This window comes from Chaetodon trifascialis, chromosome 12 (genome assembly GCF_039877785.1).
Source record: "Chaetodon trifascialis isolate fChaTrf1 chromosome 12, fChaTrf1.hap1, whole genome shotgun sequence".
Taxonomy (NCBI): domain Eukaryota; kingdom Metazoa; phylum Chordata; class Actinopteri; order Chaetodontiformes; family Chaetodontidae; genus Chaetodon; species Chaetodon trifascialis.
Window position 1 is genome coordinate 8,358,583 of NC_092067.1, and position 26,580 is coordinate 8,385,162.

Genomic DNA, 26,580 nt, shown 5'->3' on the forward strand with positions numbered 1-26,580 from the left:
AACCATCCCCCACCTCCCACTCTGAGCCTATTGTCACCACTGTACAGCACTTTGAGTGTGTGAATCTGTCAGCAGGGTCTATTCATACACTGCTGAATACATCACAACAAAACCACACATCAACACCTGCTCAATCTCTCCATCCTAGACACACACACACACACACACACACACACACACACACACACACACACACACACACACACACACAGATACAATATCTGTCTATTAATAACTGTCTATTTCTCAGCTCATTATGCATGGGGTATCAGCAGGACAGCATTCTGACCTTTATTAGCCCAGGAGAGCTCATTAGAGTTCACTTACACACACACACACACACACACACACACACACACACACACACACACACACACACACACACACACACACACACACACACACACACACACACACATACACACACACACACACCACTCACATGAAAGGAGAAAGGAAAAGGTGAGCTGACATTTCCACTGAACGAGAGAGAAGCATCCAATCAGGATCACTGAGATTCTCATTAAAAGGAAACTTTACATTTTACCCTCCGAAAAAATAAACTTCTGCATCCTCCCTGAAATACTTTACACATCACATTCTTCAGCATATATTTAGTGCCGTACAATGCATTGGATAGTCAAAGCACATTAGTTTTGCTGTCTGCGGTCCCCGGCAACAACTCTGCCTGCACCGAGAACTGGAAGCTACAGGAGGAGAGCAGAGGAGAGCAGAGGAGACACGCTTTAATACTGTAAATGTTATTAGTCTCATGGGAGTTAATCTCTTCATTTGCACTGAGCATGTGGATCATGGGAATTCACTTCTTTCATTAGTGACTGAGCATGTGTGTGAGTGTGTGTGTGTGCGGAACAGTGTTTGCTGCCTTCTAGTGGTCAGTTACTGCCACTGAGGAGAAAACACAACTGTGAGTGTACTCAGGGAGAGCAAGCACTCTATACAGCATGTCCCCACTATTTAGCATGAATATTAATGGTTCTCTCAGATCCTCAGTCTGAGAAAACTCTAGCTTTATGTAATTCATGTGGGTCCTCCATCTTGGAGTGCCTGTGTTTCTGTAATTATATGTATTCCCATGGTGTTTTTTAAATTCACTGATTTAATGTAAATGTGTGTGTTTTCGCCTTTACATAATGTGTTCGTGTCTTGCAGTGGTGGGAGCACTGTATTAAAATACAAGGTACTTGTATTCCACTTGGGTTTTTTCATGTTATGCTACTTTTTACATCTACACAAGCAGATGGTTTCAGCTGAGCATTCTGCTATAAGTAGTAACCATTACTGACACAGGTCCTTTTTCAGCTCATTGCAATTACAGTTTAAAGAGAAATCACACACTGAATTTCTTATTTTATTGCACACATAAATGTTAATACAGTTGATTTTCCAACAGCATTCATACTACGTGTAAAAACTGCTTTTCGGATCAAAATCACCTTGTATGTGTCTGCTTGAACTGAGGTGTGTTGCACATTACACCCCCCCCCCATTTAATAACCTTTAAACATCATCTAACCTACTCTCCTGATAGAGAGACAGAGACAGAGGACAAGCGAGAGAGTGGGAGTAAATATAGAAAATGGAGACTCCAGTTGACACAAAAGCTTTTCTTTGATGATGAAGCGTAATGTAACTGTATGATACTCAGTGAAGTGTATGAACTACACTGCAGCCTGGAGTCTCTGCTGACAGTGACAAACACTCTGTTCATACTGTCTCCTATGAACAGGTCCGACACTGATTGAATGCACCACACATTCACTCGTCTCCTGTATCGAAGGCTGTATCCTCACTGCCTTGCACAGATCTCCTAGTCTATAACCTGTATAATAAGTGTGTTTAGCTTGCCGCATACTGCGGCTGCGCACCTACACACACAGTGTGGGCACAAGAACTCTACTTGTCTTTTAACTCCTACATCAGATACAACGTAAGCGTAGTAAAATGTAGACATTTTACCATTTATCTGACAACTGAATAGTTAATTTCAAACTTAGTTAACATGGAGCATATGACCAATTTATGAGGCCTTGCCATAGATTAAATGAGCTCCACCTTCAATAGCTAGAATGCTAAAATGCTGCTTACACATTAATGCATCAGTATTTATAACCCAGTAATAATACTGTAATATAAAACTGACCCATTGAGGACCCTTTATAGTACCTAATGAGTTTTTTTACCAACTGATACTGTGAGTACATTTTTATGATGATATTTGCATACTTTTGCTTCAGTGATATTTTTAATGCAGGACTTTTACTGGAGTATTTGTAGACTGTTGTATTGATACTTCACCTGACCTACCACTTCGATAAAGGATCTGAGTGCTTCTACCATCTCCTTTAACACATAATTTTACTCTGTGCTGACAGTGTGCACTGTGAGTTTTTTAAGTTCGACTGTTCATGTAAAAGAAGAAAGAGATAACTTGACTTTGCAGCACTGATTTTCCCCCCATCAACTTACTGATGCCTATAGCTTAAGCAATACCCAAAAATCCATTGAAAATAACTGAGTTTTATATGAATATCACAGACCGTGTTGACTGTCCCCCTGTCACTGTTTGGATTGGCTGTGATGTCATCTGACCTGACTGCTGATAGGCTGCTCAGCCAGGCAGGTCATTGTCACACAAACACACACACACACACACACACGCACACACGCACACACACACACGCACACACGCACACACACACACACACACACACACACACACACACACACACACACACACACACACACACAACACAAACACACACACATAAATACGCATGCACATACACACGCACACACAGCCTGGCCCCGTGGAGCTGAGTTCAGGCCAAAGAGCTTTTCATGGTTGAGCAAGCATCATGTAATAGACAGAGAGAGAGAGAGAGAGAGAGAGAGAGAGAGAGAGAGAGAGAGAGAGAGAGAGAGAGAGAGAGAGAGAGAGAGATGATCATTCAGACTGAGTGGTGCGTGTATATGTGTGTGTGTGTGTGTGTGTGTGTGTGTGTGTGTGTGTGTGTGTGTGTGTGTGTGTGATTTAATCTTTAATCAGTGTTATTGTAGCCTGTACACTGATATGGACACACCGTATGTAATTACAGCTGTTGCACACACACGTAGGTGCAGCAGCAGCATCAGTGTGTGTGCGTGTGTACACATGCATGCATGTATGTATGTCAGTGTGAGATTGTCTTTCACTTTCCTGTATCTTGTGACACCAATATCCCATGTACTGTAATTAGGTGTGTGTGTACTGTATGTTTTTGGGCATTTCAGAACTTATTCACTTTATTTTAATCAATAGCGTCTCTCCCTTTACCAATGAAATTCTGCTTTGTGTTTTTGATCACGAGAATAAAGACAACAAACTGGTGCACTGTATTATAAGGTGATTCACGTGAATTATGTCATCACAGCAGATTTTTGTGGGGACAGTTACATTAAAGGAGTGACACAAAAATATAATGTAATGATAAGAATCAATGCAAGCTAATTCAATGATGTCTTTGAGAAATGTCAGAGTGGTGTTGGAGCAGTGCTATGTCCCAGTTTAATGACCTGCTGCTGTCTGCTCCACTTTAACTCCTTTACATCTCGCAGCACATTTTCCCTCTGTTGACCAGCAGTTTGACTTTAAAAACTGGGTCTGAATTACTGAAGACGTTCTGAAACTGTTCCAGTCACATCTGATTCCAGAAACAAAGAGGGTCAGGCGACATGAAGAATCTCAACTGTATTTTCAGCAGCAGAGGGCACTGGAATACTTAGAAAGCTGCTGCCATGATGAAAAAATAATGAAAATAATACTAAAATAACAGTTTGACAATTTGGGAAACATGATTTATTTTTAGAGAATATCAATACCACTCTCATGTTTGTGCATTAATTATGAAGTTACAGCCAGCAGCCTGCTAAACACTGGAAACAGTGTTTGAACACGGCTAGCCTGGCTCTGTCCAAAGGTAAGGAAATCCACCTATGAGCACCGCTAAAGCTCACTAATTATCATGTTATATCTTGTGTTTTTAATCCACACAACTGAAGTGTAAAGATGACAAGTTGACAAGATTTTATGGCGGCTGTGTGCTCAACTGTTTCTTGGCTGCGAGCAGTGACTTAGACCATGTGTGGATCTGTGTGGAGATTGCATGTTCACTCCGTGTCTGCGTGGGTTTCCTCCAGCTTCAGTGTTCAAGCTAGCTCAAAGTTCAGTTCACAAAAGTTAAAGTGAACTACTTCACAATCCCAAATAATGACCTAGTTCACATTCATTTATTCTGTCAGGCCAAATGAACTGCAAAGGCTGCAGATCTCCCACAGTAGTCTAGTCAGGTCTGTCTACTTGTTGCTTGTTGTGGGGAAATGAAGGTAACTGGTTTGCAAAATGATGAGTTTGACTTAGCACTTTGCAGCCATTCGCTTGTGGTTGTGTCCTTTGTTAATGATTTCTTGTGATAATCATTCACTCACAGATATAAGACTGGCTGGGCGCTTCACCTGTGTCATTTCATATTTGTTGTCAATGCTCGGACTTGTTTTTCAGTCCTTTGTTCATTAAACCCAGACAATATAATGAACAATGAGGCTTAACTAATGCAGAGCAATAGTTTAAGTTAAATGCTAATGCCACCATGCTAACATGTTCACGGCAACAATGCTGATGTTTGGCAGGTACAGTATTTACCATGTTAGTTGAGGTATTTGGACACAAACCAAAGTATTTGACAAATCAAAATCTTGACTTAATGTTGGCACTAAATGAGACGTAAAGGAATGACCAAAGTAATTACATTTCATCCCGAGGGGGACATGAATGTCTCAACCAAATTTCATGGCAAGCAGCTGTTGACAAGTATCACGAAAAAACCCAAATTTCAACCTCTGATTGGTGCTAGAGGAAAATACAGTCAGGGCAACAACAAGTCACTTGGACTAAAATTAAAAAACTTGACCTCATCAACATGACTGACAGTTGTTAGGGCGGAGCCATGAATACTCAGAGGCTGAGTATCAAACTGCAGTGATTATCTGAGTTAATGCAAAGTCAGTTTATCTTTTTAAAGGTCAATCTGAGAACCAACACACACACAAACTGCGACCTCTCCCAAGGGGCAGCAGATGTTGACGATAGATGAGCCAAAGTCACTTTCACTCAGCAGACAGTCAAACTTTATAAATGAATGTCCTGTTCAGCTCTTAATGTCCCTCTGGTTACAGTGACAATTTACATATTTTTCTGCGATGCTGTCTGGATTAGGACCACAGACGACGGATGACTGGTTACTTCCTCACATACAGGTACAGAGAGTGCATGCATGTCAGCTGTAATTTAATCAAGTGCAACTTTTAGTAGAAGACGTGAGGCGGCAAAAAATATTCGACAAATCATTGTCAACGCAGTACACCAGGAGTAGAAGCAGCATAGCACTGGTCTTACCTGTAGTCGTGCTGGGTGGAGTGCTGAGGCCTGAACTGGGGCCTGGAGTTGGAGTTAGTCCTGCAGGCTGGGAGCTGAGCCCTGTGGCCTGCGGAAGAGATCTGGACTGAGCCCCCGCTGGAAACAAAGACATCAAGACCCATTAGAGCATACAACAGGTTAATAATACTGCTACTGCTACTACTGCAGCTACTGAAGCTACAACTGCTGCTTAGAGTTCTGCTACTCGACCTGGCAAAGTATCACATGAGGTACAGATAAAGATGAAGATAAAGTTTCAGGCTCAGGTCAGATTCAGGTTTAGTTATTCTGAAAAGTAATTTATCAAGGAAGCTTTTTCTGTCACTATGCCATTTGTCTGTATCTGTGCTTGTTATCTGTTGGAAGATGAAAGGTTATTTTAGGAAGAAGAGGGAGTGAGGTTGAGGGTAGCCCGTGCACTGCATCAGGTTCAGTTCTCAGTTGAGTCGAGTCTTGACGATGTGGGTATGGATCAGTTTCAGTTCTTAGTTATGGCCTGTGCACAACTCTAGTTCTGCTCCTACTATTACTTCAACTGCTATGGCTACTACCACCTCTACTCATCTCTTTTTATGTAATTGAGAACTTAATTTACAAGTTATCACCTTCTTGTCCAAACAAATTACTCTTACTCAAATTACTTTTTTTTTTACTATTATTCTTTTAATAAAAGCAAATCCCTTCTTGGGTGTCAGTGATTTTGCTTTCATTCCAAAGATGGTTTTTAAAAAGTACTTGTGCAGGTACTACTGCTACAACAATCACATGACAGTAGTGGTCATACTGTACCTGCTGCCTGTTGTCCGGTCTCTCCAGCCTGGAGCTGTCTCACTCTCCGGAGGTGAGACTTACCATTGTAGTGCAGCTGGGCCTGACCAGCAGAGGTCAGCTGGAGGTTACACACCTCGCACAACGAGTAGGGCCCACCCTGACCTGAAGAACACAACAGGGATGAGTCTGACTGCAGGAGAAAACTAAAGGTTGGTTTGGAATGAATGAGGACAATACGGAGCATCGGTGCTGGACCATGTCAGTCACCTGGGGCTGGAGTTTGCTGGACTGAGAGGCTGATGGTTGTAGGTGTGTGTCTGTCCATCAGCTCTTGACACATCCCTCCAAAAGCAAGGATCTGCCCACTCTCCAGGAGCTGAGAGGGGCTGAGAGGAGTCTTCATCCCTGAGGAGGCAGAAGAAAAAGAGAGACAGAGATAAATGTCCATCACTGACATTGGACATCCTTGATATTCATTTCTAGCTTGTGTAACTTATAGAAAAAAAATTAGATGTCAACACATAATGTAAGTTATGAATTAAAATTAAGTGACCTTTTGGGGGTAATGCTTTACTTTAAATCCCCTTATTTAGAATTTAGAAGCACTATATAAAAATGTCATAAATTGTCTATGAGACCATACATTGTGGCTCTATGTAGCTATTAGGACATTTTCAAATATTAATGTCTATCTGTTGACAGCACACACAGATCTAAAACAATGGTGGGCCAACAGAGCAGCAATGCACACAGGGGCGGCATAAAGGTGACACTGAAAATTCAAAAGAACAAGTAATGACCTACAGTAAGGGGAGACGCTACCTGAGGGACAGACAGGCAGACAGACAGACAGTGGACAGACAGACGGATGGACAGGAGTGAAGCCCGAATGACACCGGATGCAGAGTGTGAAGCACCAAACGCTCACAGGGAGAATGATGAAGTAATGAGTAAGAGGAGAGAGGAAGGATGACATATGTGTGTGTGAATCCAGTGTACTGTGTGTGTGTGTGTGTGTGTGTGTGTGTGTGTGTGTGTGTGTGTGTGTGTGTGTGTGTGTGTGTGTGTGTGTGTGTGTGTGTGTGTGTGTTTGTGTAGGTCAGTCCATGACTGTGTCCATCTGTCCTGCCAGCTCTGCCAAGTCACATGACCTCTGACAGGACACACACACACACACACACACACACACACACACACACACACACACACACACACACACACACACACACACACATTTTTTTCATATTCAGCTAGCTTTACTGCCATGACCTACATATAATACTACTTATACACGCTATTTAAATACACTTTGGGGATTTAGACCAGATTTGGACCAACCCATTAAGGTTGTAAGGGCATGCACACAATTGGCTAATGGCACAGAAGAAATTGTTACCTAATGACAATTTTTATTTGATTGAATGGTATGGCAGCTGCTGGTGCTCATACTGTATGGGCTGAGGAAAAATCTAGGTCTCTAGTGTCAACATCAACACACCAGCTAGACCAGCTGTGCTGATTGGCTAACATTTATGCCCTCTGAATCAAATTTGTGAAACTGAGCTTTAGAAATAAAATTCACTTGAACTGACTGATTCAGGATGTCATTCCACGGCCATAGGTCAGCCTCTTGGATCTAATGAGAGCAGCTATGGTGCAGCTTTTTCATTGTTTTACTCCTGCAGTGACAAAGTGTTCTGAATATGCCAGAAAGCTGGGAGTCATCTTCATACAGTGTTGAATAGGAAAGAGTTATTTCGTGCCCCCGCGGTTCCAATAGTAAACGCCCCATTAATTTTTCCCGCAGACAACACTACATGACTGACAGCTGGAGCACTTCTATGGCTTTAATTTGCATAGAACTCTCCTGGGTGAATCATCAGTACAAAAGATGAACAACCGTGCTGGAAAATATCTGGTTCTTTCATTGAAAGTCAACGGTACATCCTGTGCCTGTGTAAAACATAAGTTGAGACGTTAGCTTCAACTCTCAAGATGTATTCTGGCAAGAAATATCCAATAACAAAGCTTAAGATTCTGTTAGGTGTGCTGCTAATGACATGTCGAAGTAAGGATTACAGCGTAGACAACACTGATTGTACAGTCAGTAAAATTGAGTTTTATAAATCAAATCGAGCTGCATTTATCCAGTTGGGTGTTGTGTTTTACTGCAGTTACAAAGTGTTTGCTACAACTCTGAGTCACACCTCTGACTGGTTTCCTCTGCAAACAATTGAAACTGAACATAGTTTCAGAATATTATCCAGGAGAGTCCCATGCTTCCATGTTATGTCACACTGAGTAAAAATTTGAAATGGGAATACAAATTAAGGCAAAACCCTGCAGGAACCAGTTGTTCCTACTTCACGACTCTACAGAGACCTGAGGTCCTGACATCACTTCCTATGTGGCCTCTTTTCCACTATGTTCTATAGCTTGATGCAGGCTCTCATTAAGGGTGTCTTTCAAGACTACAGCTCCCAAGAAGTTTTTCCTGCTGGCATTAACTGGCATTAGGTCTTGGGCTGGGGGAAATGGTGGGAAGGTGAAGCATTTGTACCGGGCGGTCATAAGATAAACTTCTAGCATGGTTCAGTTATCCAGGAGGCCCCACTGCTTTCACACTTTCTCTCTCTCTTTCTCTCTCTCTCTCTCTCTCTCTTCCAGCTGGTTGTTAGAAGTCGACTTAATGTTCTGCAGACAGCTGGTTAATCTGCCACTGTGATGAATTAGCTACAAAATGCACACACACACGCATACACACGCACAGAGCCAGCTGATGCTGACATCAGCTTTAGCGAAGGAAGGATTAAATATATCTGCTCTATTGAGCTGGGAATTACACACTAGACACACACACGCACACACAAACACACACACAGATACATACATACGTGCATATGGTAAGACGCAAACAAAGAAAAAGCAAGTCAGGGAACTGAGTATCAGTATCAAAGTGAAATGAAATATGTGTATTTACCTTTTTCTGTTCTAATGTGTGTGTGCGTGTGTGTGAGTCTAATCCAGGCTGACCAGGCAGTCAGTAATCAGAGAGGCCAGCTGTGGGTTATAATCCCACACACACACACACACACACACACACACACACACACACACACACACACACACACACATACATACATACAACACATGCAGGCAACAATGTGATTCCTGATTGAAGAGAAAAAAACAGAATTTTTTTTTCCTCAGCTTCAGTCTGATAAAGGCAGGTCAGCGCTTCACAGCAACATGAAGAGAGCCAATGTTTCCATCTTTTAAGACTTCAAAGAGACTCAACAGAGTGCAAAGAGACACTTCATTGAGTTTCAGTTTCGTCTCCATGTCTTCTGTGTCAATCCATTGTGAAATATATCATGCATTCAAAAAACAGCATGCTGCTGCACTTTTCTAAAGTTTACTTATATACTGTTAACAACTGCACTTACTCAGTTTGGATGTGTTTGTGAACACTGCTGATCAGTACTGATGGATAAATAATGAGGTACCACAAGGTTCTGCTGGTTCCTTTACTATTTGCGTTCTACATAAACATCAGTTTTTATGCAGATGACACAGTCTTGTATGTATGTGACTCCTCTTCAACTCAAGCTATGCCAAGAGTACAATCTGCCTTCAATGATCTTCATACATATCTGCAAAATCTCAAGCTTGTGCTGAACGCTGACCAAACAAAGGGTGTCCTATTGGTAAGAGCCCATAATTCCAGTTCATATTTCCCTGTCATCCATTGGTAAAACTGAAGCTGTCCAGTCAACCTGGGAAGTTGACTGAACTGCAGTCTGTCTTTTAAAACAGGTTTCATATACTGGAATGAGGCATGTATGTCATATTTTGGAGATTGTGGAATAGAGTGACATAGAATAGAACAGCTCTTCAACAGGGCCAGATGAGTTCAGATTCCTAACCACATGATTCATAAAAGCAATAAGCACCAACAGTCTTCAGAGTTCAGTGTAAAACAGGGACAACAAAACCAAGCTGGTCCTAGGGAGCAGCTGAATCACAAACAAATATCCCACTCATTTATGCTTCTCAGTCCTCCTAATGTGGAGCTTCAATTTAAGGTCGTTCTCATCAATGTTCGCTTTTGGCCTGACAAGACACTACTGTTTCACTTTCGGTGTTTTCCTCTGCCCTCTGAAATTTATTGGTGTCTGTCCTCCCCAACAAGTGATATCTTCATGGAAGCAGATATCAGACACACTCCAAGAGGTATAAGACACAATTGAATTCAAGGGCACACTCACAGCATCAAACAGCTCTCAGACTGTTACCATTATACACTGCAGTTCACCTCAGGTTACAAAAATTGAATGCATAGTAACAAGAATATATAACAAATATGTAATTATGAAAAATGTCGAGTAAATACAATCTATCAATATTTACTGACTATGCATGAATAGATACAGTTTGGTCATGGGTTAAAAGTGTGAGTGACAGTGTGTGCAACGTGAAAAAATATATCATCCAGTTTAACCATTGGAGGCTGCACTCGCCATGATATACTACCATTAAAACTATTGGACTGTTGTCGGATGAAAACCTTTTATATCCAAAATGTATGCCAGCTTTACAGGAAAAAATGGGCAACTTCAGTGTCTGCTATTGTTCAACAGGATGTGAAAGCTTCTATAAGCCATTGTTGATATCTGAATAATGTTTCCAACCCATAGAAATGTTCTGCTCTTCAAATTATCTGGGAAACCACGAGATACAAGGTTTCCACCAGCAGATATCTAAGCTTGTTTTCTGTGGCTTGCACACTGTTTTCATGTCAGCTAGTAGACAAATGAGGGGCTCATCTGATTGGTCGAAAGCTCTGAATCCTGCTAGTGTAAAAGATAAAGGAGATATTGAGGAGGGCACTAATGTACTAATGTACGTCCCTGTTCACTGAGAGACTGTACAACACACACACACGCAGTAACCTGAGGGGACGACAGGACAAAGAAACTAATGGAGATGTGAAAAGACAGAGAGAGGTCTTAGAGTGGCTGTCTCTCACCCTGAGGCTAGTAGCTGGTAATGGCAATGGTCAAAGACACACACACACACACACACACACACACACACACACACACACACACACACACACACACACACACACACACACACACACTCAGTAGACAGAGCAGTGGCTAGCAGCAGCAGAGATGCTGAAACAAACTACCAGATCCAGTTTGATGTTTGTATGTTGGTCCCTGCAGGACTCCGAGGTCCTACAACCAGAAGAAACTGGTGAGGACTCAAACCATTGTAGCACACACAGCTTTGTTGAAAGAAATATGGCAAATTTGACTTTGATTTCACTTCCATTTTTCTCACACAGTAATCCTGTTCAGAACCAATCAAATTCAGGTCAAATAAAATCAAGCCTCGACTCTAACAAACAACAATTACTTTAATATCTGGCCATGCTTGGTTTCCTTTTGAAGACAGCCACTCAGACTGAGCTTCCTCCCAGGCTGTGTGTGACCTCCAACAGGCTCCACAAGTTCAAATCTCATCAAACCATTTCGTTTCTGACCTCAAAACCTAAACTGGAGCAGCTCTGACCTGAAACCACAAACTTAACACTGGATTTATGAAGCTTGCTGGGAGGAAGAACTAGCTGACAGGCTGAATTCAGGACAAAAACTTTCACACAAGTTTTGTCTTCCTGGCTCACTTCACACAGCCTCCAAACAACTCACATTTTCCTTACAAAGCAAAACTGCTCTGCGGTTGTTAAATGATGACTCTTACCTAAATGTACATGTAAGCATGTCTTAGACAAACATTTTACACACATACTGATGTGTGTAAAATGTTTGTCTGATTCCTGGAATACAGACACCAAACTTCAATATTGACGTGTTCTTTTCATTTGTGACGTGTGGATAGTCCGTATCAATGCTTACCCCTGAGAGCTGAACACATATGCAACATAACAAACAACTGAGTTACAAAGCAAAAGCAGTTCCAAGGGGGCATGCCAAGCCCCCCAGGATGTGTTGCTGTGCTGTGCTGGGCTGTGGAGCGATCGTAGTGTAGCGGCTGAGCTACTGTAAATTCAGGAATCATCACAGATCCCAGAGACAATCAGTGGACAAGGAAACATTTTTCTAATCATCACAAACATCCTGAGATGACTTCTTACATTACAAGAAGTTGATACGTTCAGTCCAATAAAAGTCTACAAGAGCTGTATCAGTAAATTATTTATTAACTTCCATATATGCGAGTCAGCCAGCTCAGCCAGAGGAAGTGTCTAACGTGTGCTGTATGGGCCAAAAAATATCAAAGCCCAAAGAAGCCTGAAAAATGTTTTCAGCCTATGTGCTTTCACAGGAAATTGTCTTAATACATCATGAATGGCTGATGACTGATAGTTAATTTCAGTGTGTTTCTGGATCTGGTTTCTGCACTCCTGTGTTTGGTTGTGTTGTGACAAGAAGTCCTCTGCATTAAACCACAAAATAAATAAATCAGTTTTATGCTGTGACAACAATCTTTGGTTTGGTTTAGACACAAAAACAACTTGACTAGGTAAGGGAGAGGGTCATGGTTTGGGTTAAAATGACTACTTTGGTAGAGTTAGGAGACCTTCGTCTGGTTAAGATGATGGTCCTGGTTAAACTGGAAAACAAACAGCTGTCCCCCCATGTTAAAGTCTGATGTTCTGTCGACCCAACAATCCACAACAACCTGCTCCTTACACTACTACCTTACACACTGTAATAACATCACCTGACTTCCTCCTACAGTTTCGTTATGCTGCATGTGTGCTCTCAAATTAGGGCCACTGAAAGTACCTCTTCCTTTTGTATTGTGAGTTATTTAACCACGCAGTCAGTGTATCTGGACGAATGTGTTAGAAGTAAAGCCCAGTACCACACTTGAGTTTTACTCTGCCCTCCCTCATCAGAGAAGTGACCTGTGTGTCATAGTGACATAAGACCAAACAGGCTTCACAGTGACACAAACAACAACAGTCTGATGAGGTCACCATCAGTCATTCATTCAGAATGTGAACCTGCAGGAGGCTGTAACCTGAAGACACTGTGAGGACACATAAGGTGCTTTCCATTTAGCTAATTGTGCTTCCTCCCTCCTCAAGCCAGCGATGAAGACATCAAATGAGGTTCACCATCATCAAGGATGTTCTAAAACCTTAAAAATGTATCAGGGAGGGCGAGGAACCACAGGTGTATCCTACGAGTGTGTCTTTACCGGATGTCAACACCCCTGCAGTCAGTTTCTGTTCAGTGATTGCTCAGCTGATCTGATGACACACTAAAAGGAGGGGCCGGCTGCTATGGAAACAGCATTAACTCTAATATTAATATTATTGCATCACTGCAGTAAAACACTGCATTAAACTACCTGTGGAAACAACAACAGACATTCACAAAATATAAATGCATACATTGAATGTGAATCATGAAGAAACAACAAAAACACTTTTTCTTCTGGAGCCAATTTACTTCTTTTCTTCTTTTAGTTGTCAAGAGCATCTTGGCTCATTCGGGAAAAGGAGGCCTGCTATCCAAATATTTGTCCTAAACAGCCGCAGAGTCGACGATATTTTTAGTCCAATAAAATCAGCCTGAGTGTGAAAAGTATCAGACTTACTGCACCTGCAGCCTTTCACAAAAACTGTAGATTTTATTAACAGCACTGATAGCTGTTTATGCTCCCTCACATCCATTCAGGTCTTTCATTAATAAACTACTTTGAATTGTCTGTTGGTGTTATTTCAGTCATATTTTGGGGCCGCAATCAATCTATTTCTACACATTATAGGATAGTTAAGATGGTGTCTGTTGTGAATATTTGTAGCCTCAGAAAGACACTTGAGGGAGCGAGGATGTCCTATCTGGAAACTGCAGTCCCACCGTCCTCCCATCTTGCTGAGAGGAGCTAAGACACAGGGAAGAGAGGCAAATAAGGGAGAGGTGGAGATAGACAGACAGGTCTGCAAACAGTCCAGCCTCCTGTCCGTCTGTTTGCTGGCTGTCATGGAAGTGTGTGTCGTGGCATCACAACAGGTGATGTCACTGTGGTCATTCCACTGGGAAACTAGTGTGTGTGGAAACCCCCCCCCCCACACACACACACACACACTCACACACACACACACACACACAAACAGTGTGACCTGCAGTCTCTGTTTTCTGTCCACATCCTCACTTTTCTGCCCTGGATGTGTCTGAAGGGTGTGTGTGTGTGTGTGAGAGAGAGAGAGAGAGAGAGAGAGAGAGAGAGAGAGAGAGAGAGAGAGAGAGAGAGAGAGAGAGAGAGAGAGAGAGAGAGAGAGAGAGAGAGACCCTGGCCATTTCAATTAATACAAAAACACATATTTCAGGCAACATTTAGTATGATGTCATTATATAGACTGACCCTCTCTCAGCACCTCCAACTGTGACTGACTTCCAGTATCCCTGGCCAACAGCTGCAAAGTCTCTCCATCCACAACTCACAGTGTGTAGGTGTGTGTATGTGTGTGTGTGTGTGTGTGTGTGTGTGTGTGTGTGTGTGTGTGTGTGTGTGTGTATGTGTATATATATATTCATCTTTACAGAGTGAGATATTTTACTGTTGAATAATAAACTTGTCAAAGCTCTCTGGTGAACAGTCCAGACTGGACACACAGTTTCTGATGATCTCAAACCTATTCTAGCAGTTCTGTTCGAGAAGCTGATTATCAGCTCATAAACACATGATAACATTATATCAGCAATACACTGATATGGGCTCACACAGTTGTTGAGCTCTAAATCCAGTGTTACTGTTTGTAATTTGATCTAACTGATATCAGCCTCAGTGTTTACTCTCCTACAGCCATATCAGAGCTGTGTAAAATTACTGCTAATGCTAAATCAACATTTCCTTCTGCTGCTGCTTCACATGTTGAAATGTGGGGTGGTTTCTACTCTGACGCAGTCACAGGAAACACAAGGTTTTGATGCAGAGGTGAGCAATGACAATGACTCCTGAAAAAGACGTCGAAAAAACAAGAAAACAGTCATTTTTTCTTCACGTTTGACTGTGGATGTTCTGATATAGATATGAGGTTATACAGTCGATGCTGGTTACAGTGATCCCTGAATGTGAATTCTTATTGTTAATGAGTCATGACTGATGACTGGTTCCAGACTATTGTGAACAGAAACAGTTTGACAGAATCTGGGATTTAATTTGGATCGTGCTCAGAGAGCGATGTAGAGCATGTTAGTGTGATTCTAATAATCTTCTCATGTGTGCGACTGGCATCGTGTTGTATGGTTTACATACCGCAGTGGGGATTAGACACACACTCACACACACGCATACACAGAGTAGGTGAGGTTGTTCTGTCTACCCAACCTTCACTTAAGGACAGTGTGACTTCTGTTCTCTCTTTAAATAGCTGCTCTGCTCCATCAGGACCTGACACTCACTGCTCAAGGTGAAACTCAGCTTTCACACTCAAGTCCGACCCAAAATCCAGCTAACAGAGGTGCATACCTGAGGGGCCCAGTCACCTGACACACTGCTCAGCTAATGAACCACCTTACTGCCTGACAACTGCCACTGAACTCAGTGACAAAGAGGAGATATGCTGTTGTTCTTTTGTTTGGTGGAGACAAGAGTGAGATTTGTGAACAAGTGTAGCATCCTTAATGAAAATATGGGGTGAGAGTCTTCTCTAAAGCTCTAGATATACTTTCTTTTTAAATGTCTATGTTGCATTTTGCAAACTGCTGCTGACCTTACTTCACAACCTGATATTTGACCCTCACCATCCATGTGCTTAATTATGCACCTAAAGGCACAGTTCAACATTCTGAGAAAAGCTTTTATTGGCTTTCGTGCTGTGAGTTCAATGGGAAGATCCCTGTATGGTAAATATGAAGCTACAGCGGAGAGCTGGCTATCTTAGCTTGGCATAAAGAAACACAAGCAAACTGCAAGACTTGCTCTGTTGAAAAGGTAAGAAAATCAGCACCTCTAAAGCTCACTAACTAGCACATCACATTTGTTTAATCTGTACATAAATCTTTGGCATAAATGAAACATTTGGCGTTTATATGCCGGACTATTTCTTGGCATACTGGAGTGTTGTCATGACTGTGAAGTAGCCAAGCAACCAGCAGAGATAATCTCATTTTAGAGATGTCTGTAGATTCTGTTTGGACAAAGTCAGGCTAGCTGTTTCCTCCTGTTTCCAGTCTTTATGCTAAGATAAGCAGCTTCATATTTATCAATTTATCTTGCATATCCTAAAGCAGCGAACAGGCCAGTAAGCAAAATGTCTAAGTAATGAAGTGCTGTACTGCACAGTAACAGTGGATCTCAAACCAAAAGTACTCTTTTTTGGAGAAAGTATTCAGTGATACATTTCTACACAACACTGCCCAAAAACACTTCCTGCAGACTCACAGAGATGAGCCAGATGTTCTTCTACTACAAACTGTCACGGATTAACAGACACAGACAGACAGACAGACAGACAGACAGACAGACAGACAGACAGACAGTTTGGAAACCTGCAGAGCGTGCGCACACACACACACACACACACACACACACACACACACACACACACACACACACACACACACACACACAGTTGTGTTTATATATGAAAAAAAAACAACTTGCCTAACCCTAACCCTTACCCTAACCTTAACCCAAGTCTTCACCACAAAATGCAATAATTTAAATTTTGGGTACCTGCATTTTGTCCCCATAAGGAAGGCGAGTCTCACAATGTGGCACAGTGTGACTGTGTAAACAGATTTATGTCTCTACAACGTAAGGAATACATGGCCACACACACAAGCATGTAGGTTACCCTGCAGGCTGTGCAGGATTTGGTGGGACATGATTGGTTGACCCAGAAGGGGATTGTGGGATTGGGATTATAACCCACAGATAAGTGTGTGTGTGTGTGTGTGTGTGTGTGTGTGTGTGTGTGTGTGTGTGTGTGTGTGTGTGTGATGTAGCTCAGTTAGTATAATCTGTGGTCTAATAATAGAGATTACCACTCGCACTCTTGTGAACGTCTACTGACAGTCGTCTGACTTTGCCCCCTCCCTACCGAAGTCTTCAGAAAAACAATGAACTCCTGTGACCTTCCTGTGACTCAGTGTGTGTGTCTGTGTGTGGCTGAGGTGAACATCAGTGTGCAGAAGACACAAACTAAAATCAAAGGTTGACTGCATGATTTCATTCAAGAAAAGGAAGTAGATCAGGTGTCATGTTACACTGATTTGTGGTGGTGTATTACAGGGTTACGCTGTTGACATGCGCTTCATGTCGGGGCTATGGTGGCTACAGAGATACCATGTGGAAGCCACAAGAACTGTTATTGTTCAGCTTTGACTCCAAGGAGCCAAACTGAATAGACGCTTGAGAACCAGGGTCTGACTATAACTATCCCCTTGCAGTTAATAACATATACAGTGAGACGCCTTGTTTATCTCTCTGACTAATATCTCATCTCTGCCCCAGTGCATGCTTAGATGCTCCAGCACCCGATGACCCTAATCAGCTCAAGCATGTATAGAAGATGTATGCATGTGTGCATGTTGTTATTATCCAGATCAGGTTGTATTTCTCTGCCGGCCTAAGGCTGGCCTGAGTGCTAGGGTTGATTTTGAGCCCAAATCAATACCCCCAAAACCTTGTCAAATCTGGCAGCCACATCTGGGCCACAGACGGATCATATTCTGGGGGCGACACACAGCTGAGTGTGCTGACACTAAGCCTCAATCAGCCTGACTCAGCTTCTAAACCAATTCGGTATTACTCAACAAGTTTTTTTGTTTGTTTGTTTGTTTTTGTTTGTTTGTTTGTTTGTTTTCTGCTATTTTAGCAGCTTGGCTCTAAGGATGGCACCCCTTCGCTCCACAGTGAAATATCTCATGATTGTCATGACATTTTACAGAGACATTCATGGTTCCCAGGTAATGAATCAACTTGGTAATCTCCTGACTTTTCCTCTCGAGCCACCAGAGGAAGGAGGAGGAGAAGGAGGTCCTTTCATCTAGCACCAAGCCAAAATTTTAATTTCCCCAATACTTTATGACCAAATACCTACAAAGCTAATGGCATTACCATCAGCTGCAGCTTGGCTAACTGCAATAAGTGATGTATTAGCATGCAGATGGTAAAAATGATACACATGGTGAACACATCATACCTGCCCAATATTAGCATGTTAGTATCATTATTGTGAGCATGTTAGCATGCATGTAGTTGCACCATGTGGGTACTGTGCGAGTGTTTCTCCACTACATGTAGCTTAAAGATGTGTTTGAGGTTTGGTAGTCACAAACCACAGTAAGAGCCTGTTGCCAACAGCACTTTTCCTCCATGCAATGTTTCAAACAATCCCCTGACCAAATAGTGCAGAACATGTCCATATTTGGTTGATTAGATCTGGTTAATGTGTTTTTATTTGTCTGCTAACACATTGCATTTATTTTACCTTCTTCACAATAAAAGCATCCCACCTATTCACCAGTGGAATGCTTTTAATGTGAACAGCAACAGCAGGAAATGTTTGGCTTGCATCAGCAATAAGTTACTGTAACACAGTTCTGAGGACACAGCTAGGACAGGACACCATCATGGGTTGGCCAGGGTCAGCCCTGCTACCAAGCAGGACACAGCAGTGTGGCCAGGTGCAGCTAAAGCAGACTAACCTGGGCTAATGGGAAAAGACAGTTTTGTTTGTATTTAGTGTGCCATCAGCATGTAAACAAACACACTGCAAAGGTTTCATCACTTCCATGACTAACATGAGAGCAGAGCTGTGAAGGTTTGGTCAATATTAATTATTTCCACAAATTCCTTCCAAACAAGTCGTCTCCACCTCAGTTCTACAGACTGTACCACTGTACTACAAGCACACTGTTCAACATGGTGAGTATCAGCAGTATTCACAGTTGAAGTTGAAGATGAAGCTGCTGCCGGAAAACATTAACCCGGCCCGAAAGACGAGACGACGGCCATGACATCACTTCCTTCTCAACATGCTGACTCATCAAACATTCAGCAGCTACTCCACTCAACTAATGGAAGAAGAAACTTGAGACAAAAACACAGAAACACACACCTTGGTAGGCCGGTGGTTTAGGTTAGGACACACTCATTTGTTTCTACTCTGCTATAACCAGAGGTTTAAAGCTGAGGGGAGGATGTAGAGAGTGAAGTTGTGTATCAGTTTCTATATAAAGAGCAACCACCAGCTTCACATAAAGGACACTGTGACTTTGTGTTTGACAAGATTAACATTACGGTAATTTTCCTGCTGACACACACAAGCTGTCTCTTTCTGAGTGACTGTGAGAGTCATGTCTACAGCGAGCCCACTCAATGTGAAAACAAATCATGGACATTTTTCAAGCCGAAAAACTGAGCTTGTTGGAAAGTCTTCACAGTGGTCGAGTCTGAAGCCTCGTGTTTTACCGAGGACATGGAAAACTGAGCTTTTGGAAAATGAGCCGGCAGAGTGCTGCGGCACTGGAGTTAAAGGATAAATGGTGATATTCTTTATTTTTTGTATCGTCAACAAATCCTATGAAAAGAAAACAATCCTACTAATACATGCGTATCCAAGGCCTGACGTGTTATTCCTCTGTGCCGCTGAGCTCCATTATCAAGCCACACTGCTGCACGGTGACATGTTCCTTCATTACCATGAATACACAAACTAGTTTACTTCCACTAAATCCCATCTACACCGTCCTGCTGTCACTAGAGCACCACGGTGCATTAATCCGCTGCTGAAAATAGTCCCGGATAAATGCAGTATTTCCTCCTGTTTCTCTAACAACTAAAGTGCCCAGCTGTTGTGGGATATTTAAGAAATTAAACTACATATTTTTGAGTGATTTTTTTTAAGATTTATGTCGTTGTAGGAACCAGTAGGTTTAAGGCTATGTGCCGCAGACAGGGCAGGGAAGTCAGAAAGTAGTAAGTGACACCTAACACATTGTTATTTTAGGTCATTTAATAAGATTTGTTGACAATGAGAAAAATATAGAAATCCACCAGACTGATCCTTTAAGAAAAAAAGTTTCTGTCTGCTCTGATTTTCTCTGTGATGACTTCTTTTAAATAAGAGTATGGCACATTACAGGTGTTGTCGTTAGCTTGTGTTTCTGCTGATTCTGTCAGACAACCTCATAAGCATAAAACACTTTGACTGCCGCCTTTGTGCAGTCAAGCAGGACCTACTCTTCACCTGGTTAACAGGTGATATTTGTGACTGATCAAATCATTGTTTTGTGCTCATTCAGCTGTCTAACAGCAGAAACATTCAAATACATGTAAATGAGAACAACCAAATCACAAGATCAGCTGTATTATAACACTGAGGGGCTGAGGTTGAAAGAAACAGTTTGACATTTGAACACTCTTATTCATATTCAGGCGGAGCTTTAGATGAAAAGACCTCTTAATTCATCTGTACGAAGAACAAAGTGTAAAAATGACAGTTTACCATTTTACAGGGACTATTTCTTTGCCAGACACAGTGACTCCATTGAGTCTCCGCTGGTTGCCTGGCAACTGCTGGCATCTTAAAAACAGTCCCACATATAACCCGGCTGTAAAACGGCAAATTGCCAATTTTATACCTGTTTGGTACAGGAACAAACATGACACAGCATGATAATCAAGGAGCAAAAGGGATGCTGGTGCCTTCAGACAGCATATCGGTGACAGGTATGAGAGTGGTATCACTACATGAATAATGTCTCATTCTCTCTTGAACCAGCTGAGACTCACCAAGTGACGAGACTGTCTGTCCCACACACTGGCTGTGATAAACACCGACCTAAAGATGAAGATTTAGCCATTTTCCCATTTTTGGTTTCAGTCGTTTCAGTGTGGGCTGAGATCTTCACAGAGCCAACCTGAGAACACGACCATGTGCAAAACTCATCTTCAGATTCAGCTGGATTCCTGTGGACGTGGTCTGACTGTCTGTCTGTCTCAAAGGTTAAACTTCTGACAACGTCCTGCTGTCTCCCAACTGATGACACACTGTGCAAGTGTGTGTGTGTGTGTGTGTGTGTGTGTGTGTGTGTGTGTGTGTGTGTGTGTGTGTGTGTCAGCATGACCTTGACAACTTCACTGTGTGTGTGTGTGTGTGTGTGTGTGTGTGTGTGTGTGTGTGTGTGTGTGTGTGTGTGTATAATACCTCAGAGACACAAGTTGTGAGGAAGCACTTCATCACTGCCGTCCTATTTACACACACACACACACACACACACACACACACACACACACAAACTTTTGTTTTATTCACTCGCCTAACTTCTCCCTCTCTCTCAGATTGCCTTTAGGCCACAAATTGTGTTTATCGTAATAATCATCCAATCACATTTCATTAATGTCATCACTTCCTCTTTGTCACATGACAGGAAACTAATTAAAACTTCCTGAGACAACACAGTGAGCAGGTGCACGCTCGCACACACAGGCACAGGTAGCTCCATAAATCACAACAGACAGAATGGGAGTAATGAGGTGGCTAGCTGTTAGCGCTCTGCACTGCTGGCAGCAGACACGCACACACAGTACTCCACATACCGCAGTACTCTGAGTATTACTGCTACAGTGACAGGAAAACACACTTGTTACACACTGTTTTCAACACAATTAGTGTGCGTTTGTGGAGCATCATCGACAACAAAACTACTGAGCGAGCACAAAGCTAATTTGATCAGTGATCAGCCTGAGGCAAGACTTCACAGACACTGATTTATGAGCTCAGGAGAAGTTTTTAGTTGGTTTTCTGAAGGGAATAGTTTTTGGAAAATACGATTTTCTATTTTCTTGCTGAGTGTTAGATGAGAGGACTGAAACCACTCTCACGTCTATCAAATATGCTTTGCTTAGCTTAGCTTAGCATAGACTGGAAACACTGCTCCCAGCCAACATTGAACCCCTCGTAAAAAAACTGCAACATTTTGCTTTTAGACTTCAGTTTTTGCACAAAATATAACATGTTAATAAGTAAGCTTCTGAGGTGCTGGTTGGTGGATTTTTTTTTTTTTTTTGGACACAGCCAGGCTAGCTGTTTCCCCCGTAATCAATCTTTAGGCAAAGCTAAGCTAACCGGCTGACGGCTGTAGTTTCATATTAGACAAACAGACATGAGCGTGGTGTCAACCTTCTTGTCTACATACAGTAGCTGTCTGTAAGAAAGTGCATTTTCCTAAAATACTATTGTAATATTTAACAACTGTTTGTGAACTCACAAAAGATGTGTAATGTTGGTCTTGATAAAATAGTAATGTAACATTCATGTCTCTGCCCCTTTAACAGAACCACAATAAATTTGTTACGATGAGCTCATTACACCTGCCTGCTCTCAGTCCACACACACACGTATACACACACACACGCACACACACACACACACACACACACACACACACACACACACACACACACACACACAATGCACAAAGAGCTAAGTTAGATTTAGTACAGAAACAACCGTTTGTGCTTACATCCATGCTAGTGTGTGTGTGTGTGTGTGTGTGTGTGTGTGTGTGTGTGTGTGTGTGTGTGTGTGTGTGTGTGTGTGTGTGTGTGTGTGTGCACGCTCTGCAGGTTTCCAAACTAATCTTTCCTGACGTAACAACATGCTGCTTCTCAATCTGCCCACTGCTGGAGTCCTGGCACACACACACACGCAGTGTTTAGTAATGTTGTCATGTTCTATAAATAGGTAAAATTGATTTGTGAGGAGGAGAACAAGACAGAGTGTGTTACAGTCGGATAAATCTACCTTTACTGTACAAGTGAACAATGCAAACTAGTAGGCTGTTAACATGGACTTACAGTGCTGTCTAACGGCTCATCCTAACCATCATTTGGCTGGTCTGCTGACAAGCTAGTACGGTCTGACAGCAGGTTAGTACAATCTAACAGCTAGTTTTTATACTCTAACTGCAGGTTTGTACGGTCTAATAGCCAGTTTGTATGGCCCATCAACTAGTCAGTATAGTCTTACAGCAGGTTAGATGATCTAACACTGGATTAGTGCGATCTAACAACTAGTTCATGGAGTCTAACAAGTCTAACAGCAGGATATGGCAGTCTAATAGCAGGTTAAAACAGTCAAAGAGCAGGTTTTTAGGGTTTACCAACCAGTTACAACAACTAGTAAATACAGTTTATCAACTAGTTAATATGGTCTAGTCACAGGTTTCTGCAGTCTAACAACTAGTTAATATAGTCTACGAGCAAGTTAGTACAGTGAAATGCTGGTGAATACACTCTTAACTGCTGGTTAACATGGTCTAGCAACTAGTTAGTACAGTCCAATAGCAGGTTAAGAGGGTCTCTGCTCTGTGTCTGGTTCTTTCCTCTGATTGGACGTTGAGCTCAGTATCAGTGTGTTTCTGCTCCTCCTCACGCTGTCAGCCTCCCTCTCCTGTCTTAAACAGAAGACTTCAGCTTTAATTAAGGTGATTAGTGTTAATTAGACTCACAGAGGCCTGAGACACACAGACTGAAGGTCCAAACATCCAAACAAAGAGCGGCAGGCAGCACTTCAACAGGAGGAAACCCACTGAGAGAAAATCTCTTCTGCTAGGAAAGACGGAAGGAACGAAGGACACAGAGGACAAAAGCATGGAGGTGTTGCTCATTTCATATGCCACGGCTGGAGAGACAGCAGCACTGAAATCAGTTTCCAGGTCACAAAGGAAAAATGGAGGTGGGGAAGAAATGAAGGAGGTAAACGAGGAAAGGTAGAGGTGAGGACGTAATGGAGGCAGTGAGAAAGGAAGGGCAAGGAAAGGAGGGAGAAGAGGAGGTATTTTAGGGGACAAATCAGTTTTCTGTTGAAGAGGGGGATGAAGAGGAGGTAAATGAGGAAAGGTCGAGGTAAAGAAGGAAGGAGACGCCACAGTCCAGTTGATCAGGTGTCATTATCAGACTGCTCAACACACACACACACACACACACACACACACACACACACACACACACACATACACACACACACACACACACACACACACACGTACGCACACATGTGCACACACATACCGTCACCTATGTGAAAATTAATAACATCTCTGCGACAGAGAGAGACATGACAACGGACGTATGTGTGTGTGTTTTGCACAAGATAATGAAGTACTGAACAATAATGCAGCATGTTGAGTACACACACGACAGTATACTGCCTGTCCGCTCTCTCCTTCAACCCAAAGAATTATACTTTTTATATTTGATTACAGTTCCACCTTTGGTAAATGTTTCAGTTTAAATAAAATCTAAAATATACAGCTCAGTCCAGTCTGCAGCGAATGATTATTTCCTCAATTAACTGATTGTTCTGGTTCATAAAACAACAGAAAACAGTGAAAATGAGCCCTCACAAAGTGAGCAAGCACAGAAAAAAACATAACTAAGAATAAACTGAAAGAAACAGAATGAAATGGAAGCACTTACAGTCATCACAGGTGAAGTCCTGCATTCGTACATGAGTATCAAGAGCAATATGCACTCAGGTATTAAATGGAAAAGTACTGGATGCAGTTTTTATTACATTATAACATATCCTAAAAAATACTATTACATTATTGATGCAAGCACCATTTTAATGTTGGTAAAAGCACACTGGCTTTAACAGAGAAGTGTTAACCAGTGAGCTTTTAGAGGTGCATTCAGGCATTTTAGATTTTACATTTGTGACCTTTGAACTGATTTATTATCTATTAATTATCTATTGGATTACCATCACTGATGCATTAACACTGTTTTAACACTGTTAACACTGTTGTAGCTGCTGAAAGAGGAGCTAATTTTATGTCTTTTATAGAATATTGAACTGTTTAATGTATAACAATGCATCAGAATTCAGAAACTCAACATTGATTTTTTTAATGTAATCTTAATTTACACAGTAACTATAGCTGTCAGATAAATGTTGTGTAGTAAAAAGGACAATATTTGCTACTTGGTTACATTTCATCTCTGTAGTTGTACAGCAGTCTTGAGTTAATGGGATCACTGTCCACCAGGTGTATTAACTGTCCATAGTGAACAGTAACTAAGTACATTAACTCAAGTACTGTACTTAAGTTAGATTTTGAGCTGGTTAAATTTAGCGAAGTATTTTCAATATACTTTATGCTGCTTCTCCGCTGCATTTCAGATAGAAATATATAAGTAAATAAGTACTTTTTATTCCTGGTTACTTTTCAAAAGATTTAACATACAAAACATGTAAATGTAGCTTATAAAATATGACTATCACAGATTTAACTATAACAATAATGCAGTTATTAGCTGGTAAGTGAGCTCACTTTGACTAACGCCACTTGTGAAACTACACATTGCTGCTACTCGTTATCAAGTAACGTTAAACCACAGAATGAGTACTTTGACTTTTGATGCTTGAGTACATCTTAGTGATAATGTGAATGCATTTTAACGTATATTAAAGAGAGATAAATGTGGACTTTTACATTTTATAGGTTCTTTACATGAATATTTCCATTTCACCTGATGACATGTCAGAGGGAGATATTGTACTTTTCACTCCTCCACATTTACGTGACAGCTGGGTATAGATGAATATTCAAAATACAGATCAACTGATAAGATCTGTAAATTTTCCTGGACATTTTACTGTTTTCACTCAAGTAAAAGATCTGGATAGACTTCTTCCGCCGCTGGTGTCCAGATTAATATATCTGTCTGAACATTTTCTAAGTTACACTGACAGCGGAAATACAGATAGACAGGTCCTCTAAAATTATCAAGAGAGCAGACCGACGGACAGGAAGACGGACTTTGGGAAAGTGAGACTGAATTTTTCTGACTAACAGAAGCAGCCTGAAGAGATCCGGACCAAAAGCAGCGGACAGACACCTTAATGCGGGGCTCAGATCCTCTGCTGCTGCTGTTCGGTCTGTTTCATAACCTTCAGCCAACTAAGACAAGAGGAAAAGAAAGAAGAAGAGGAGGAGGAGGAGGAGGAGGAGGAGGAGGAGGAGGAGGAGGGAAAGAGACAGAAGGAGAAAAAGAAGATGAGGAGGAAGGTGATTTACCGGAGGAAGAGGTGATGGATGGATGAAGAAAGTAGAGTCCCGTGGGTTGGAAGCGCTCAAGTCCGTTCACACACACTCTCAGCTGCCGATCATTACTCAGTAATCAATACTGAAAGGCTCTGTGTCTCCTGGCTGCGAGGCCGCGCGGGGTTTCACTGATCAGACATCGATCATCCATCCATCAGGTATCCGGACACTGATCAACTCTGTCGGAGCAGCGGAGAGCCGCGCGCTCTGCGCCGCACCGAGAGC

General features: G+C 41.9%; 1 protein-coding gene across 2 annotated transcripts in view; it reads right to left on the reverse strand.

Annotated features, from left to right (window-relative positions):
- znf385b (zinc finger protein 385B) overlaps positions 1-26,580 on the reverse strand; it is a 53,654-nt gene extending 27,074 nt beyond the window's left edge. Inside the window, exons 1-4 of one of the 2 annotated variants that reach the window (XM_070975791.1) lie at positions 26,329-26,580; positions 6,515-6,652; positions 6,266-6,409; positions 5,456-5,572 (exon numbers count right to left, since the gene is read on the reverse strand). In XM_070975791.1, the coding sequence (XP_070831892.1) occupies positions 5,456-5,572; positions 6,266-6,409; positions 6,515-6,650 (397 nt within the window). In that variant the 5' untranslated portion in view covers positions 6,651-6,652; positions 26,329-26,580. The remainder of the gene's footprint in view (positions 1-5,455; positions 5,573-6,265; positions 6,410-6,514; positions 6,653-26,328) is intronic. The other variant, XM_070975792.1, reaches the window with a different exon arrangement.